Source organism: Mastigoproctus giganteus, unplaced genomic scaffold, assembly GCF_048544385.1.
Source record: "Mastigoproctus giganteus isolate SK-2022 unplaced genomic scaffold, ASM4854438v1 scaffold_15, whole genome shotgun sequence".
NCBI lineage: Eukaryota > Metazoa > Arthropoda > Arachnida > Uropygi > Thelyphonidae > Mastigoproctus > Mastigoproctus giganteus.
In genome coordinates, this window is record NW_028328292.1 from 7,156,103 (window position 1) to 7,174,242 (window position 18,140).

Sequence of the window (18,140 nt, forward strand, 5' to 3'; positions counted from 1 at the left end):
TGTTTCTTTGCATGTGTTGTCAAAGAAAGTAAGAATGCCATCATCATTAACTTTACTCAATTTGTATAAAGAAAAACACTTCTCAGGTCTCCTTGAAAGTGGCTACTTTCTAAGTGCTGCAATCCGTTGGTTTAACCGACATCTTTCTTGGTAAGGGTATTCTTTTGTATCCATGAATAATCTCACTACTCTTCTCTGCACCCATTCTAACAAAGCCACATACTTCCTAAAACGAAGCTTCCAGAACTGCATGCAGTACTCAAGATGTTGCCTAACTGTTGACTTATAATCACTTGTCCCTGCTGGCAAAATTTCTGTACATCATTGAAATACCCCATGAGCTATCCTGGCTGCTTACCTACAGTTCAAAAAACTTAAGGTAAAAATGAGTAATTACATGCCCCCCAATTTTTTCTTTCTCCATTATCTTGGATGCATTACCACCCAATCTGTATGTTATTCTGGGATTCCTGCTTCCGTATGCAGTGTCTTGCATTTTTCTATGTTACACTTCAATTGCCACTTCTCTGCCCATCTGGATAATATTTGTAGACCTTATTGCAGTCATACCCTGATTTCTGTCAACCATACAGCCAATCTTAGTATCATTGGCAAACTTTGACATTGAGATTGTCTTCTTCAATATCATTAATAAATATCGAAAACAAATATAGGACCCAGCACTGAACCCTGAGGGACTAACATTAGTCCATGAATAGTGCCCCTATTAATAACCACTCTGCCTACTGCTACTACTCCATCCCTGTATCTACAGAAGTAACTAGCCCCTAATGCCAATTGCTCCAATTTGTAAAAGCAGTCTTTCATGTAGAACAGTATCAAAAACTTTGCTGAAATAAAAGATGTGAAAATTATTTTTTGCATTGTTTGTTGCTACGTTGGTAGTAACAAACTCATGTGTGTAGTCTAAGCACAAGGAAAGACTCCATCAGCATTGAGCTCACTGAATCCAATCAAAGCCTTAAACACCTCAATCAACTCCACTTGCAAGTGCCTAGTCGCCGGACACTGCAATTTACAGAAATGATGCCTTTCTTGGTAAGGGCAGCCTTTTGTTTTTCTCACTAATCGCATTGCTCTTCTCTACACCTGTTCCAACAGATTCACATTCTTCCCAAAATGAGGCTTCCAGAACTGCACACGGTACTCAAAATGTGGCCAAGCCATTGCCTTATATCAGGGGTCGGCAACCTGGGGCTCTTTGAACATGTAACTGTGGCTCTAACTTTTAGCCCACACGTACGACAAGCTACGCATTTTCGTGAGCAAATATTTTCGAACATGCACTATATTAAAAATAAAGTCATGAAACTGTCTGAACAACGAGTCTCTCAGCATGTTTAAAGATGAAAACTACGGCATACTCGCCTGATGTTGAGAGACTTGCTCAAGAAGTTCAGCAGAAAAAGTCACATTAATTCGTACCTAATTGGATGTTTGTTTTTTTCAGTATTAATAAATAATATTTCAAAAAATATTTTTTTTAAATAAAGTACCTTCCCATTCTATTCCATTTATTAAAAAACTTCCCACGCATCCTAGCTTGAGCTGAGGCTCTTCGGAATTTTTTTTTTTTTTTTTTTTTTAATTAAATCAAAAATGGCTCTTCACTCAAAAAAGGTTGCCAACCCCTGCCTTATACAATGAGTATATGATGATCATCTCCCTATTTCTTAGACATTAAAGCCTGATATGCCTTCATCAATATCATTAATAAATATAGCAAACAACAATGGCACAAAATGACACTTTCATTGCATGCTTTCCCAAAGAACATTTTGATCCGGAATTGAGTCAATCTGGATTGAGGAGGGCAAAAACATTATTTTGGCTTTCTTCTATGGCCAAATTAGTCAGCCATTGGCAACAGTTGCTTGACAAAAGTATATTATGAATTTTCTTCCGCAAAATCGGAAGTGATTCTAATGTAGGGTAGTTGCCCCCCCCAAGGGGATTAAAAATCCCATGGTATATAATTTGTGAAGCAGTTAATGTGTAATGAGCAACTCCATTTTCCTGAAATAGAAATCAAGCTAACAGGTCTTTAATTAGGTTCTAGGTATTTTTTCCGCAAACGTTTTCGCTGCATAACTAATTGGCCGAAAAGCAATTTTGACGTTAAAGATAAAATAATGAAAAATAAAAGATGGACATAAGGAAACATGAAAAATTAATAACAAAATTAAAGACTTTATTGCAAAAAATGAAAATACTAAATATTTGAATACGTTTACAATGTGTGTAGATTCCTAGCAATACTGCACAAATAACTGATTTTATTTTGTGGATCGTATCTAAGCACTTGTCCTCAAAGTTTCTTGGTCGTAGTATTATACATTTCTTTGCTTGTCTCCTCGTCCAGCATCCCACTTTTTTTTTGCTAAAATTTCTTCCTTCATTAAGAGAGGTATGTTTCCAAATACTAGGATGCATTTTTGAAACTGAGCTATGTATTGCATTGTGAAAGCCTTCTACACTGTTGTTCATTCTTGGCATATTGTCACACATCCATTGATAGATGTTCCAAAGTTCTGTGGGAAATGTGGGGTCAACTCTGTCCCTTCAGGGCCCTTGGCCACTTTCTCCTCCAATGTAGTGTTTCAAAATAAGAATCCAACTCTTGGGGCAAATGATCATCACCTGTCAGCTTAATAAAGCCATCAATAACGTCGCTAACTGGAAGAAATGCTAATGCTGTAATGCATTTAATTTTCATGTTAAATTCGGCATGTTTGATAGCGCAACTTTTGTCCAATATCAATGATTTTGCGGTAAATGTTTTTTGCCATATGAAACATACAGCTGGTTACAGTTGTATTCAGGTATATCTTAGAGAAAGTGATGATACTGCCTTTCTCAAAGTTGTTCATTAAGGATTCGGGATCTAGTGTCGGACGTAAGTACTTTATATAAAAAAATCTGCTATAAGTCTCTTCAGATTTCCCTGGAAGTAAAACGAACAGACGAGGGATGCTGCTATTTCTTATCATTATATGTAACATATAATGATAAGAAATAGCATAACTGGTAGTAAATAACTGGACTACATTTAAATGTTCCATCACGTGCCCAGTCCTTATATTTCACCAAATCATCTAAGCCTGATTCTGTGCCAAATACCAAAATTCTGTCTACATCATGTTCTCCACTATCAAATAAAATATTTTCACCATTTTCAAGAAACTTATACTCATCAGGAATCATGTAACCATTTCTTTTTTTGGGGTTAGGAGGAACTTGATTCTTCTTTTGCCTCCAGTTTCTAATATTGTGTGATAAATTTGGTAAAGACAGCATTACAGAACAAGCTGCTGTATCGAAATTAATTAAACAATCGATAATTAATGCTCTCGAAGACTGCTGTGAATTAATAGCTGCCTCTTGCAAAGCTTGGTAAACTGTTTGGTTTTGATAGGTGGGAGGGATGACTGTGCTCACCGAAGGGTTTGCATATGTTATCATTTTTGCTGCTTTTTTTTTTTGCATTCTTTGCCAGAGACTTCTTGTAATTAGGGTAATTTCTTCTCATCATTAGGGTTCATTAATAACCATTATATTAACAATTAATGTCTTGTTTCAAAGTTCCTACATTTTTGACATTGGAATTCTCAAATATAGAATCGTGCAGATAAATGACGTGAATAATATAATAAAACAAAACTTAATCCTTGGCTACCACTGATTGAGCTGTAATGTAGATGGGGGTTACGGTAGGTTCTGTACTTCTAAATGATCCCAATGAAACTAATAAACAAGCAATAAAGAATTTACAGAACATAATTTAATACAGAACATATTAACTAGAAGTAAATAATACAAACACTTCATGATGAGAATAAATACCTAAATTCAATCTTCACTGTGCTGCAATATACCTGGAGGTGCAACAAAGTAATCATACTCAGTTTTGGAAGAATTGCACAGCACCTCTTTTTTGCGCTTGCCATCTGTTTCTTTGTCTTCTCGGAGGTATAAATTCCTGTGAATAAGCAGGTAAAAATCCATTGCAGTTTCTAATTAAAAACAATATTAATTTCGGAAACTACTTCAACTAATCAAATCATTATACAATATTAAAAGTTTTCCTTTCTATATTACATTAAAGAAAGAAAGTGAAAATTATCTTGAAGGACCCTAAAATTTCAGGATATGTCCTCTGGGAACATTATAAAATTACTTTGGTAACGAAAGTAAGAAAAGGAAATCTATTAAAGTGACTGAATTTTTTTGAAGGGTGCTTATCAAGGCTGGGCTGCATTAATTATAAAATGATCCATCACAGTAATGCTTCTGTAGTTTCACACAGACCAACTACAGAAAAAATGCACTTAAATACAAAGAATAGACATTTCAAAATTTTACCAGCACAAGTACAAATACTGATGAAAATTAGTTTAATTACTCAAGTACAAATATAAATAACACAAATATAAAAATAAGTATAAATCGGTATAAGTAAAACAAGTATATTAGTTCACAACTAATTTAAATAAACACAAAATATATTTGGATAATTTGTTTAATAATAACTTTCCAATTATGTAAATTCAAAATGGGACTGACAGAGTAAAAGAGAAAAATGTTAAATACATATATTTTATATAACTGCATAAAATGTAATAATTAAATAATAATAAAAAAAAAAGTAGCAAAACAAACAAATGTTAATCAGTGAACAAAGGAGGTAGACTGATAACCGCATGTGGGATGTTTATTATATAGTGAGATACTGTCTCTGATACAGTGCCTAATATCCATATGTAGATAGTTATGGATATTAGTCACTAACAAATAAAGTAAAAGGCATAATCAGCTGAGTATCTTTCGAAGATTCTATAGCTCATATCATCATTGGATGATTAGAGATGCATACATACAGTTTTATATATATAAATACACGCACACACAATGCATAAATACGAACAATGACAAATAAACAGTTATATAGCTGCACAGAACATAACACAATACAGTACAGGAGTATACATGTCATTCACACAGTAACTGTATATGTCATTCTGAAGTGTTAACAGTTATTCTGGGCACTGTTTTGGATTATGATATATCAAATTTTTATAAAAAATTTTTCTTATTGACCAATTCTGTGGGCTTTTAACAACTAATTTTTCCAATTTTTTTTTGATTAAGGTATGTCCTTCTGTGCACATACATAATTATATCCCCTTGATTTATACACATTTATAATCCTGGGCATCTACTGCTGTGAAGGGAATTTGTCTTTGCCTTTGGGCTTCTGTAGCTGATAGCACAATAATTGGATTCTATCTCAGGCTCATTAAAATCACAGAAAACATTTTCAGTATTGGTATTAGCAAATAATATTAGGAAGCATGCTTATGTAGCATCATCCAAAAAAAGTCCTTTCTGTACACAGTGTACTCACCATATTCAAATTTCACATCTCTTAGCACCATATTCAAATCCTACATCCCTTATGTCTCAGTGGTGCCATGTCTCTGATAAACCTAAAATGTCCATGTTTGATAACCTAACCAGTATTTCATCAACTTTGTATTTTGTACCCTCCTAGCATTTTACTCCAGGGGCTCACATTTGGTGAGATGGGCTTGGCACACCCAGGGTCCTGAGCTGGATATCATCATTCTCTTTCTTGATGATTCCCTTCTACTTCTGACTCTCTCTCTCTCTCAGGGTAACTCGGAAATTTTTTAGCTGGTGCAGCATAAGCCTTAGGCTTCCTTGCACTATATGGCTAGTAATAATAATAATAATAATAATAATTAGTGTATATGCAAGTATACATGCACCTGTTTCTGCTCTATTAATAACAAGCCAATGGATGTGCTTGTCTCAAGGACCCACAACAGTCCCTGTAATAGCTGACACCTTGCTTTACAGGCTGCTGCATGTCCCAATAGAAGTACAGTGCAAGAATCACTTTCACTTCTGCCTGCAGTTGCTGTTAATCTATTAGTCTGTGTAACTCCCCAAGTTAGAAGTTTTCCAACCCAATAATCAATGGTATTAGTAAATATTCATGCACCCTTTCTATTCAAGTATATCCCATACCAGTATAATCAGTCTCCCCTATTAACAGGCACACACCGTGATGAGAAAAATTCTATCCCATAAGTCTTGCACAATCTCTCTAGGGCTGAATTGACTGACAAGGCTCTCGTCATGTACTTCCTCTTATGTCCGGGCAGAATTGCAGACACTTTCAAATTTAATCCCAACTTATGACCTTTTCTCAACATGTCCTCAAATATCCTACTCTTATTATCATTAGTACCAACATGAGCAACAATCTCATGTTTTGTGCTGATGATAGCTGCTCAACATCATCAACTTTTGTCCCTGGTCCTATTCCACCTATCCTTTTTACAAAATTATCTCCCTGGCAATAGTCACAGATAATACCTTCCTGTGGGACCAGCACATTCTGGTCAGTAGGATGTCATTATGTCCAGCATTGTACTAGGAAAATAAATGTCTGATGGGTCCCTCTCTTTTATTCTTCTGAAGGCATCAACCTTGTTCCTCAAGGCCCTCATATAAGCCCACCAGAATACTGAATCAGCATTATATTCTTCATACTTTCTGAAAGAATAGCACAAAAAGATGTCTCCTTTGGCTGTATCATATCCCACTAGAGATAACATGACAAAAAAGAGAGTAAGAACACTATACATAACTTTGATTAGCAAGGGGAACTGCTATCAACTGTTCTCTTTTGAATAAGAATTGAATTTCTGTAGGTTGTATATTTGGGAAATATACATATGAAGAAAGTCTGTTCCAGAAAACAGAAGTAAAAAGGGATAAATGAGGAAGAGGAAAAGATGGTTCTGCAAGCTCAGAGTTGGATGATGAATCGATGTTGACTGCTTGTGCATATGTTTGGATTGGTTTGGAAGGGATCCAGGGAATTTCAGATGTCATTTCAGAAGAACAGTGCCTAGGGAAGCATCTATAGAAAAAGCATGCAGTAGAAACTGAATATTTATGAGATAGAGAGTAAAGACATTTTTAAGAGAGGAGTGATTAATTAAAGTGACTGCACTCTATCCTCCACATAGGTATCACACCAGATGTGGGAACAATATCCCACGCTAGGGCAGATTTGAGTTCTGTACAGTGAGTAGTTGTTTAGAAGAAAAGTGATGCAGAGAGAGAGAGAGAGAGAGAGAGAGAGAGAGAGAGAGAGAGAGAGAGAGAGAGAGAGAGAGAGAGAGAGAGAGAGAGAGAGATATTAATTTGAAGTAAGTCAGGGTAATCCCTAATAGAGATATGTGATTTGTCTAAAAATCTGGATGTCAAAGATGAGCATAACAGTATTCATTTTTTCTCCTTTTCTTTTCCTTTTTCTCTTTCAGCAGACTTGTAAGTTTTCTATACGCCACTGGAAAATTATCTGGACATCAGAATCTAAGGAATTTGTGGTGGATATCTGATAAGTTGAGACTGGTTCAGGGCAAGGTTTCTCAAACTGGAAGATGAAATTGTAGTGTGCCCTCATCAGCAAAATCGACAGGATTTGCAGTTAGCAGGTCATTAATAAACAAGAAAAGAGTGGGAGAAAGAACTGAACCTTGGGGAATACTAGCATTAGTGGAGAAGTTGGAAAACAGAGCAAGCAGGCCATAAGATTGGAACTTGTTTAGAAGAATTTTTCAAACTTTTGGACAATTTTTCCAATGAATTTGCCCAAAAATTAGTAAAAAAAGGTAAAGTGCAGCCATTATCAACCCACTGCAGGATGGAAGCCTCCTCAACAATTCATGCTGAGGGAAATGGACCATAATCTGCCACGCTGGTCCGGTGCGGATTGGCAGATCGACCGTATTCAGCAGTCAGGGGCTTGAACCCCGGTCTACTCAAAGAGCATGTGCTACTGCACTCCTGCTCCTGACCACTCGGCTATGGAGACAAAAATTAATAACATATGCCAATACATCATTAGTAAATTGACACTGATAGAATGCATATTGTGATAATTAATCAAATAAAAGGTATTACTTATTCATTATATTATTTGATTTACCTTACTATACTCCTGTTTCTGCTCTCTTAATAACAAGCCTATGGATGTGCTTGTCTCATAAGGACCCACGTCTGCAGTTGCTGTTAATCTATTAGTCTATGAAACTCTAGTATATGTGCACCTGTTTTTGCTCCTAATAACCTTTAAATAACCCATGTATTTGCTTGTCACATGTGGGCCTCCCCCCACTTAGTAGTACTTGTAATCCACACCTTTCCAGGTTGCCACTTACCAAAAATGGTGCAACAATTAATTTTTCTGCTTGTGGCTGTTGTTAAACTGTTAGTCTGAGCATCCCCCTTCCAACCTAGCAGTTTTCCAATATTCTTGCACCTCTTCTATTTAAGTACACCATCCCTGTAAAAAGTCTCTTTGTTAACAAATGCAGACCATGCTGTGAAAAATTACCTTAACTCATGGCTTTTCTCAACACTGCCCTACACCTGTTAGGTATATCCTCAGAACTCCTATTCTTAATATCATTAGTACCAATGTGTACAACAACACCTTGACAGACATATCCTGGTCCCATTTCCACATATCCTTTTTGCACAACATATTTCCCTTGTCACTGACAGCAGAGCCACCAACAACAGCTACTCCTCCACCTTATAATAACGAATAACTTACAGATGTCCTAAAATCACTGGTATTATTTCAATTGTTTAAAGTTTTCCTATTTTTTTATCACAATTAGGCACATTTGGCAAATGCATGCACATAGTTTTACAAATTATTATGTGGGCGTATGGACTTTTATTGCAGTCAGCATTTTCAATTAAATTTAATTTATGGATCGTATATCTGTAATACTTTGTCAGCATCAATTCATCTTCAGTGTTTTCTTCAATATTAAATTAAATGAATTCAACATCGTTATTTTCCGCTATCAATAATGACTTCATTTATGTAAGTGTCAAAGAGCTTAAAGTCCAAAGTGTTAACAGTTATTCTGGTCACTGTTTTGGATTCTGATATATCAAATTTAAAGTTTAACTTATTAGTGGTGGTGCCTATTCTGGCAGATCTCTAAGCAAAATATCTACTGCATGTCAAATTGCTGGTTGAAGATTAGTTGCTATTACTCTCTATGTTCCTAATTAAACAGTCTTATTTCAGTAGCTTCAGAAGTCTGAAGATTGTTTCCATGGAATCTTATATGAATATAGAGAATAAATAGTTTCACGTTTATGTTTCTCCTCCTCCTGCAAAAATAATAGGTCTTGAATTGTTGAAAATAACAGGTGTAAAAATAATAATAATAAAAAAAATTATAATTTTCTTAAAAATCAAAAGTTAAATTTAATAAGTATTGAAATAAATCAGCAAAAGATCAAGCACGAACAAACTCAAAGCAGAATGCAAAAAAAAAAAAAAAAAAACTTTTTGTTAAATAAAAAATTATGGTTCCAGGTCTGTTTTACTAGATATCACTGTTTTTGTTACAACTATAGGTGATCATACTGTTGAAATGCATATTTGTTTTTGATTTCTTATTTGAAGTGAAGTTTTATTCTTAAAATCTTAATTTCCATATATGGCTTCTGCTCAAGATGTTAAATTTACAATTTCTAAAATTTCTACTATATTTTTATAATCATAAATATCATTACAAGAAAAAGTAACGGAAATCCTTTTAAAATACTTATTAATCCAGTGACAACATGATGGCCTCACAACTGCAGCTGTGGATAAGGAAGCAATTCAACTTGCTTTTCATGGTCATCTCCCACTTCATCTCACCCCCCAAACTGGATAAATCTTAACACAGATCATGTGTCTCTTGAGTGTACATGTGTGTGTGTACACATGCATAACATGCCAATTTGCATGTTATGCAAATGGAAAACCTCGAATAACTCACAAAGAACTATGTTCCTTCTGTCTGATATCAGTTAACTATAGTACTGAATGAAGAGCTCCTGATGTATTCCTTCAGTCACAGGTGAGGATTGAGCCCAAACCTCTTCAAAACAAGTGGCATGCAGTGATGCATCATGCCGACTAATATGCCACAGAGGAGCCAGTGGCAAATAATCCCAATAAAAGTTCCTCTTCAGACTGACTATATCAGTTATAATGCATACAAAAGGTTGATTTTCGGTAAGCCACATTTCTCCAGATTGTACAGCCGACTTTTATATGCAACAGTATCAAAAGGTTCCCTGAAATCCAAGCATTATCATTTTTCTCTTTCTTGGTGAATCCGTTCCACTTCTGACTTGTTTTCTCTCTCTCTCTCTCTCTCTCTCTCTCTCTCTCTCTCTCTCTCTCTCTCTCTCTCTCTCAGGGTAATTCAAAAATTTTTTTTTGGCTGGTGCAGCATAAGCCTCAGGCTTCCTTGCACCATATAGCTAATAATAATAAAAAAAAATAAGATATCAAAATTATTTTTGCATCCGGTTCCTTGATCACAGCATCATAATATCCTATCAGTTTGATTAGACAAAGACCGCCCTTTAATAAATCCATGCTGTGATTGCGGTATAACCACATTCCTGTCCAGATGGTTGTCCTGCATTACTTCTATAACCAGTGACTAAATTATTTTCTCTAGAACAGACGTTAAACTAACAGGTCTAATTACTCATGTCACCTTCTGATTCTCCTTTTTGAATTGGGGATACATTCACACATCACTAGTCCATAGGGACCTCCCCTGAATCCAAGGATGCTCCTATAATTATGGCTAAGCATTTGCTTACATCCTGTGCTACCTCCCTTAATATAATTAGATAGAGTCCATCCACTCCAGACAACTTTTTATATTCAGCTTCAACAATTTCTCTTCCACTTTCCTTTCAGTTATCACAAAGTCATTTAGTAACAGTAATAGTAGTCACCATATAGTACAAGGAAGCCACAGGCTTTTGCTGCACTGGAAAAAAAAAAAAAAAGATAAGAAAATACAAATTATATGCTTCCCACCTCTTATAGATAACTATCCAGTAGACCTATGAATTTATGAAAAGTTGTGAGTCTAAGCTACCTGTTAGGGCAACTTGTTCCAGCAAGCAACGACTTGTTGGCTAAAAGAAAAATTCCTACAATCTAATCTAAACCTCAACCCCTGTAATTTGAATTTATGGCCCCTAGTTCTGGAATTCTTTAGAACTGAAAATTCCACATGCATTCATTTTACTAATCCCTCTCGGAGCCTTATACAGGGTGTCTCAAAAATATTGGTACAAACGTTTAGGAGAGGTAGGTAACATCTAAAAGAATGTGAATCACATAGGAACCCATAACCGGAAACGTCACCGTAAGTCAGTACATGGCGCTGTTCATCAGTTTGCAAGAGGGAAAATTTCTGGTTTATTCATTCAAGCAGTAGTCGCCGCACGAAGAGCATGCATCGATATACAAACTGTGAGCTGGCAGACATGCACTTAGTGTATGGATTAACAGAGGGCCCACATGGTGTGTGTCCCCATGCGGCACAACATTGCTTCGCAATAAATGTGTGGGCCGGTATGGTCAGTGACTGCTTAGTCGGTCCATACCTGTTACCATCCCGCATGAACTCCGCTAAATATCGGATCTTTCTTGAACAAGTTCTACAAGGGTTAATTGACGATGTTCCAGAATATGTGAGACGCAACATTTGGTTTCAACATGACAGGGCACCTGCCCATTATGGAAGGTGTGTTCATGACCATTTGAACAGGCGTTTTGGGCGTCGATGGATTGGCAGTGGTGGACCTGTTGCCTGGCCGCTACGCTCATCTGATTTATCGAGTCTTGATTTCTTTCTGTGGGGGCCCTCAAATCTATCGTGTATGAATTGCCTGTGGAGATGGAAATGGATCTCGTGGTGAGACTCGTCTGCGCTGCTGCTACTGTCTAAGAAACTCCAGGTGTGTTTGACCGTGTCTGCCAATCCATGCTGCATCGGTGTCATGCATGCATCATGTCTCATGGCGGAACCTTCGAGTATCTGTTGTAACATCATGAAATGCATCCATCTCATACTCCATTGTTAATATTATGTCAAATAAATGTTTGCCACTAATTACTGACTTGTGTCATTTCTGCTTCTTGTGCCTCTGCTACTACTTTCCCGTGACATTTCCGGTTATGGGTTCCTATGCGATTCACATTCCTTTAGATGTTACCTACCTCCCCTAAACGTTTGTACCAATAGTTTTGAGACACCCTGTATATCTCAATCAGATTACCTCTAAATTGCATGGTTGCCAAGCTCTGTAGCCCACATAATTGGAGTCTTCCCCATACGGTCCTCCTTTTGCCAATATCATCATTCAAGTTGCCTGCCTTTGGGCCCTTGAAAGAAGCTCAATGTCTTTTTTCAGATGAGTCTCCATACTTGAACACAGCACTCCAAATGTTGTCTTACAATTGCCTTATACAGTGGGATTATGATCCCCCCCCCATCTCTACAGGACAATGTTCAATAAATCATCAACAGGACAACATGGGCTTTCCTGGCTACCTGTCTACATTGTTAAGAAAACTTCACATCACCCGTATTGTAACTCTCAGATTGCTTTCTTCCTGCGCTGTTTTTAATTCAATCCCACCAAGTGTATAATTTATTTTGGGGTTACCAAGTGTAAGACCTTGCATTTTGCTGCATTAAAACACAGCTGCCAGTTCTTTGACCATCATTAAAGTCTGTTCAACTCATCCCAAAGGAGCACTGCTTGGCACTGATCATTAATGACTCAGCCATCATTACATTGACTGCAAATTTTGACATTACGCCTGCCATCCCTTCGTTGAATTTGTTTATGAAAATGAGAAACAGCGGTCCAAGAATTTATTCTTGGAGGACCCCACTCCTTACGTTACACCAATCCGAAAAATATCTATTAATCAGAACCCTCTGTTTTCTGCCCTGCAGTTACCTCAGCAATCAGTCTTAAAATTTTTCCAGTAATCCCAACTAGTTCCAGCTTATACAGTTATCTCACATGAAAGACCAAGTCAAATGGTTTGCTAAAATTCAAATAAACTATGTCAAAATTGTTCCCTACATCCAGCTCATAAGTAATAGTATCAAAAGAGCCTACTAAGTTAGTTAAACATAATTTTCCCTTAACAAAACCATGTTGTGTGTCCAGAATGCCATATCTAAATGTCCCTGGATTTCACTCTTAATCATTACCTCTAAGATTTTCCCTACCACTGAAGTCAGATTAACTGGTCTGTATTACCAAACTTGCTCTTAGAACTGCAATTAATTTATTGGTGATACTTTGGCACTTCCCCAATTCAAAGGTGCCCTCATAATTCACCTCATTGGTTCAATACACTCCCTGGTGGTCTCCCTCAAAATTTCTAGGTATATGCCATCAACTCTGTGAGCCTTAGTTACCTATATGCCGAAACATTTTTCTAATTAACAGTAATTATGAAATCACTAATTACATATAGCTCTACCTCACTCACACCTCTTCCCATCATGTCTTTCATCAGCTCCCCATCACGTTTAGTCCCTGTCAGGTTTTGATAAACTGCTAGTATCCGCTCCCCTAAAGAATTCCTCACGTGTGAATGTAGATGCAAGAAAGCTATTCAATTTGTCAGTAACCTGAGCAGTTATCAACAGTTAACCCATTGACATCAAGTGCCCAATGTGATTCAACCCCTTTCTGCTACTGTTAATAAGCATAGAAATATTTGCTGCTTTTCTCTGTATTCCTTGCCAGAGACATCTCATAATCTGCCTTAGCTTGCCTAACCTCCTTTGTGACTTGATTACAGACTAATTAATATATACAGGGTGTTTCAAAAATGATGGTCAATAATTTAAAGGTGAAAAGTACAAACTAAAATAAGCAAAAAGGTCCCAGTGAATGAACCATTTGAGATAATGCACATTTTCTGTTAAGATCCGCCACTGACTATGGGAGCACTAGTTTAGCAAAAAGCTATGAATCCTTAGGGTGGTTTTATTAAACATAAGATAATACATTTTTAATTTCAACACCACAGCATTTTACAAATGTTAGATGTTACAGGATGTTCTTTCTAACACCCTTTTCTCAACATCAGGTGTTATGCTTCTGGGCTTACCTGCTTGTACTCCATGTGCGAAGCGCCCATGTTCTCTTAGGCATTGATGTACCCTGATGAATGTGCGCCTGTTGGGCTGCCTTTGGAGGGGAAATGCTCCTTGGTACAAATGTGCAGCCTCGAGTGCACTGCCATTGGCTTTACCATACATGAAGTGCATGTCCGCATACTCTTCGCTGATGTAACCTCTTTCCATGTTGACTATCCTTTGACAAGTACTAGTATGCCTGCTACGTCTCAGAGCATTGAGAGAGGGGAAACGGAGAGAATGTGCATAACCTAACCTAAACAAGTCAGTAGTGGATCCCAACTAGAAATGTGCAATATCTCAAAAACTATTCACTTACGGATCCATGTTTACTAAGCTTTTTTTGCATACTCGAGTCTGTACAGTTCACCTTTAAATTATTGACCATCACTTTTGAAACACCCTGTATACCATAGGCTTCTGTATCTCCTGATAATTTATAAGCATCCCGTGCACTTTTCTTTTCTGCCACATGTCTCAATAGTCCATCTGACATCCATTTAGTTCTAAGCCTTGAACGGTATTTCTTAGTTGGTATGAGAAGCCTAGCAGCTTCCCTGAATGCTTCCCATTTAGAACTTGCTGTTGGTAACATCTCAGTCGGTAGCACTATAGTGACCATTATGAAAGCAAAAGCCTTTCCCTTTATCCCTGACAGCAACCTGAGTCTTTAATGTCTTTAATTAAACTTCACATTACAACACTGATTGCTGCCACCCAGTGGATCTTTTACCTACAGATTCTTAATGCATGAAAATTACTGCTTATAAAAAATCAAAAGTATTGTTTTCTTTTGTTGCCTCTCCAACATGCTGCTGCTGCTGTAGAAAACAGTCATCCAAGCAATCTACAAAGGTTTTGCTGTGTGGGTGACCAACCCACAAATTCCAGTCAACATCTTCAAAGTTAAAATCCCCCAATATAAGACATTCTTATTTACTGGCCCACTTTATTTCTCTGTATAGCTGATTGGTATACTCACCACAGTCATTAGGCCCATGACACACTCCTACCCTCAATTTTGTTTTCCCAGTGCTTATATCACACCAGACTGATTCAAGGTTACACTGGTCACCCAAGTTGTCTGGATGCACTGCCTTCAATTTAATGATTCTTAATTAAGAGCATAACCCCTCCATCCCTCTGGTCCCGTGTCCCTCCTGTATACATTGTACTTCCCATGTTCAAATACAGCATTGCTTATGTATGAGTGACACCTTGTTATTTGATGACTCCACTATCTCTACAATGTCTGCATTTGATGACTTAATCAGTATTTCAAATTCATCAAATTTATTTACAATGCTACTAGCATTAGCATATATGCAAGTATACATACACGTGTTCTTACTCTTAGTTTCCCCAACACAGCCCGCATAATTACTTGTTCTATGATGACCCACAGCAGGGCCTGAAATCCCCAATACCTTGCTTTCCAGGCTGCTGCATGTACCAACAAAAGCAGTGCAAAAATCACTTTCTCCTCTGCCAGTGGCTCTAGTTAATTTATTAGTCTGTGTACCCCCCCAAAGCTAGCAGTTTCCGACCCACCTATTATTTCCCCAATAGCGTCAGCAAATATTCCTGTACCCCTTATATTTAAGGGTATCCCATCCCTGTAAAAAGTCTCTCCTGTTAACAAGGATAGGCCACACTGAGAAAAATTCTACCCCATGAGCTTTGCACATTCTCTCCAAGGACAAATTGATTTACAAAACTGTCAACATGTATGCCCTCCTATCGGGTCTGAGCAGAATTGTGTACTCCCCCCCCCCCCGGCTGATGCTATATAAGCTTGCTTCCTTGCATCATATGCCTCTACTAATGCTAATTCTGCTCAGACATTTTCAAATTTAATCTTAAATGTTAATTCTGCTCAGACATTTTCAACTTTAATCTTAACTCAACTTTTTTCCAACATTGCCCTGTACTTATTAAGTTCTCAGATCTCCTACTCTTAATATCATTATTGCCAATGTGTACGACAATATCACCTTTTGTTCCCCTAAAAGATGATATCTGCTCTATGGCAATCATAGTCATTAGCTTTACAATAAAACATTGATGAAATTTGTAGCAAACTTATTTTGATTTCTTGGTAACACAAAATTATGTATTTCCACTAATAGTAAAACCAAATTTTATAAATTCTGTTTCCTGAAGCTCTAAAATTGCATACCTGTTTTGTAATACTGTAACCAGAGGTTCCACAGCAGTTGTATCTACTAAAAATAACTGATCTGCAAAACAAACTGCTTCTTCTAAACATTTAAGTTCCCTTTCACTTGCAAAGTTTACAAGAGACAGCTTTTCTAACTGTTTCACAGTTAGCAGACTGATTTTGGTAGGCTGAAATTGTCAATAAGATAGTTTACAAAAAAGGATTGGGGGGGGGAATAGATAATAATGCACTAAAATAATCTATGAGGTGCTACCCAAATGTTCCCAAAATTTGAATGTTGTACGGGAACTACGTCTAGTACAGACATGTGGCACTAGGTAACATTGCATGCATCCTTTGTGAATCAGTGTGCCACGTGGCATTTGGCCAGATAGAGTTATTCAGTATTTATGTGCAATTCTTTGGCGGTGTGTTTTGTGTAGTTTGTGATTGTTGCGATGGCTGACGTGAGAGAGCAATGTGCTTGCATTAAGTTTTGTTTCCTTCTTAACAAAATAGCAGCAGAAACCCATAAGAAGTTGAAAAAAATCTTTTGGTGACAATGCTTCGGGCCAGATGCAGACCTACTACTGATTTAACAGCTTTAACGGTCGAATGTTGGTTGATGACGATGATCGCTCTGGGCATCCATTATTGAGCACCACCCCGGAAAATGTCGCAAAAGTTTCGGGTGGCGATCCATGAAGACCGCAGGTGGACCATCCATGACATTCGTGGCATGGCAAGACTATAGTACAGCAGGCATCAGCAGATTTTGCCAGACGAGTTGAACACGAAAAGGATTGCAGCCAAATTCATGCCACGGTTACTGAGTGAAGACCAAAAGCAGCATCACATGGAAGAGATCTTCAAGAACGGGCCAGGAGTGATCAAAACCTCCTTTCTACAGTCATCACTGGTGACAAGAATTGGGTATATAGGTATGATCCAGAAACCAAGCAACAATCATCCCAGTGGAAGAGCCCATCTTTGCCCCAACCGAATTAAACCCGAAAAGTGAGGAGCAATGTGAAGTCCATGCTGATCTGTTTTTTTTTTTTTTTGGACATTGACAGGATTATCCATAAGGAATTCGTCCCTCCTGGCCAGACTGTCAAATGCAAAGTTCTACTGCGATGTCCTGAGGTGGTTAAGGGAAGCCGTCAGGAGGAAACATCCAGACAAGTGGCGCACAAAGAACTGGGTACTTCATCATGACGTGCCGGCCCACACACCTTTCAATGTGGCACAGTTTTGGCATCCAACAACATGACAATTGTCCTCCCACTCCCCTTATTTACAGATTACGCCTCTGCAACTTCTTCCTTTTCCCAAGAATGAAAATCAAGCTGAAGGGTTGAAGATTTGACAGCGTAGAGGATATCCAAAGTGAATCGCAGGCGGTGCTGAACACTATGACAAAGGACTTTCAGGATGCATTCAAATCATGGGAGAAGCGCTGGGATCGGTGTTTATGCTCTGAAGGGGACTACTTTCAGTCTCCAATTTATTTTATAAATACATTTTGGGAATTTTTGGGTAGCACCTCGTATTTAAGGTAACAAAAAAAAAAAACAGTCTAATAATATTCTATAACTACAATTTAAAATATAAATATAAGAAATTTGTGTTTGTAAAAGATAACACTAAATGACAGGCCCTCCATTATATAGCATCCTTTTTCTACAATGCATCAACACCAAACTAAATTTCAAAGGCATTTAATCTATCAAAGGCATTTTATGCTGAACTGCATGGTAAACCTGAACAAAACAGCAATCTGAACCAAAATTCCCTTAAAATTTCAAAGAGAAAATAGAATTGAATCAACAAGGCTAATTTTTTCATGCACAAAAAGGCTTTGG

General features: G+C 37.3%; 1 protein-coding gene across 1 annotated transcript in view; it reads right to left on the bottom strand.

Annotated features, from left to right (window-relative positions):
* Positions 1 to 3,859: 3,859 nt before the first annotated feature.
* Positions 3,860 to 18,140, bottom strand: part of GatC (glutamyl-tRNA(Gln) amidotransferase subunit C, mitochondrial) — a 31,724-nt gene continuing 17,443 nt past the window's right edge. Inside the window, exons 3-4 of the mRNA XM_090389360.1 lie at positions 16,294 to 16,463; positions 3,860 to 4,000 (exon numbers count right to left, since the gene is read on the bottom strand). Of these exons, the coding sequence (XP_090245486.1) occupies positions 3,871 to 4,000; positions 16,294 to 16,463 (300 nt within the window). The 3' untranslated portion in view covers positions 3,860 to 3,870. The remainder of the gene's footprint in view (positions 4,001 to 16,293; positions 16,464 to 18,140) is intronic.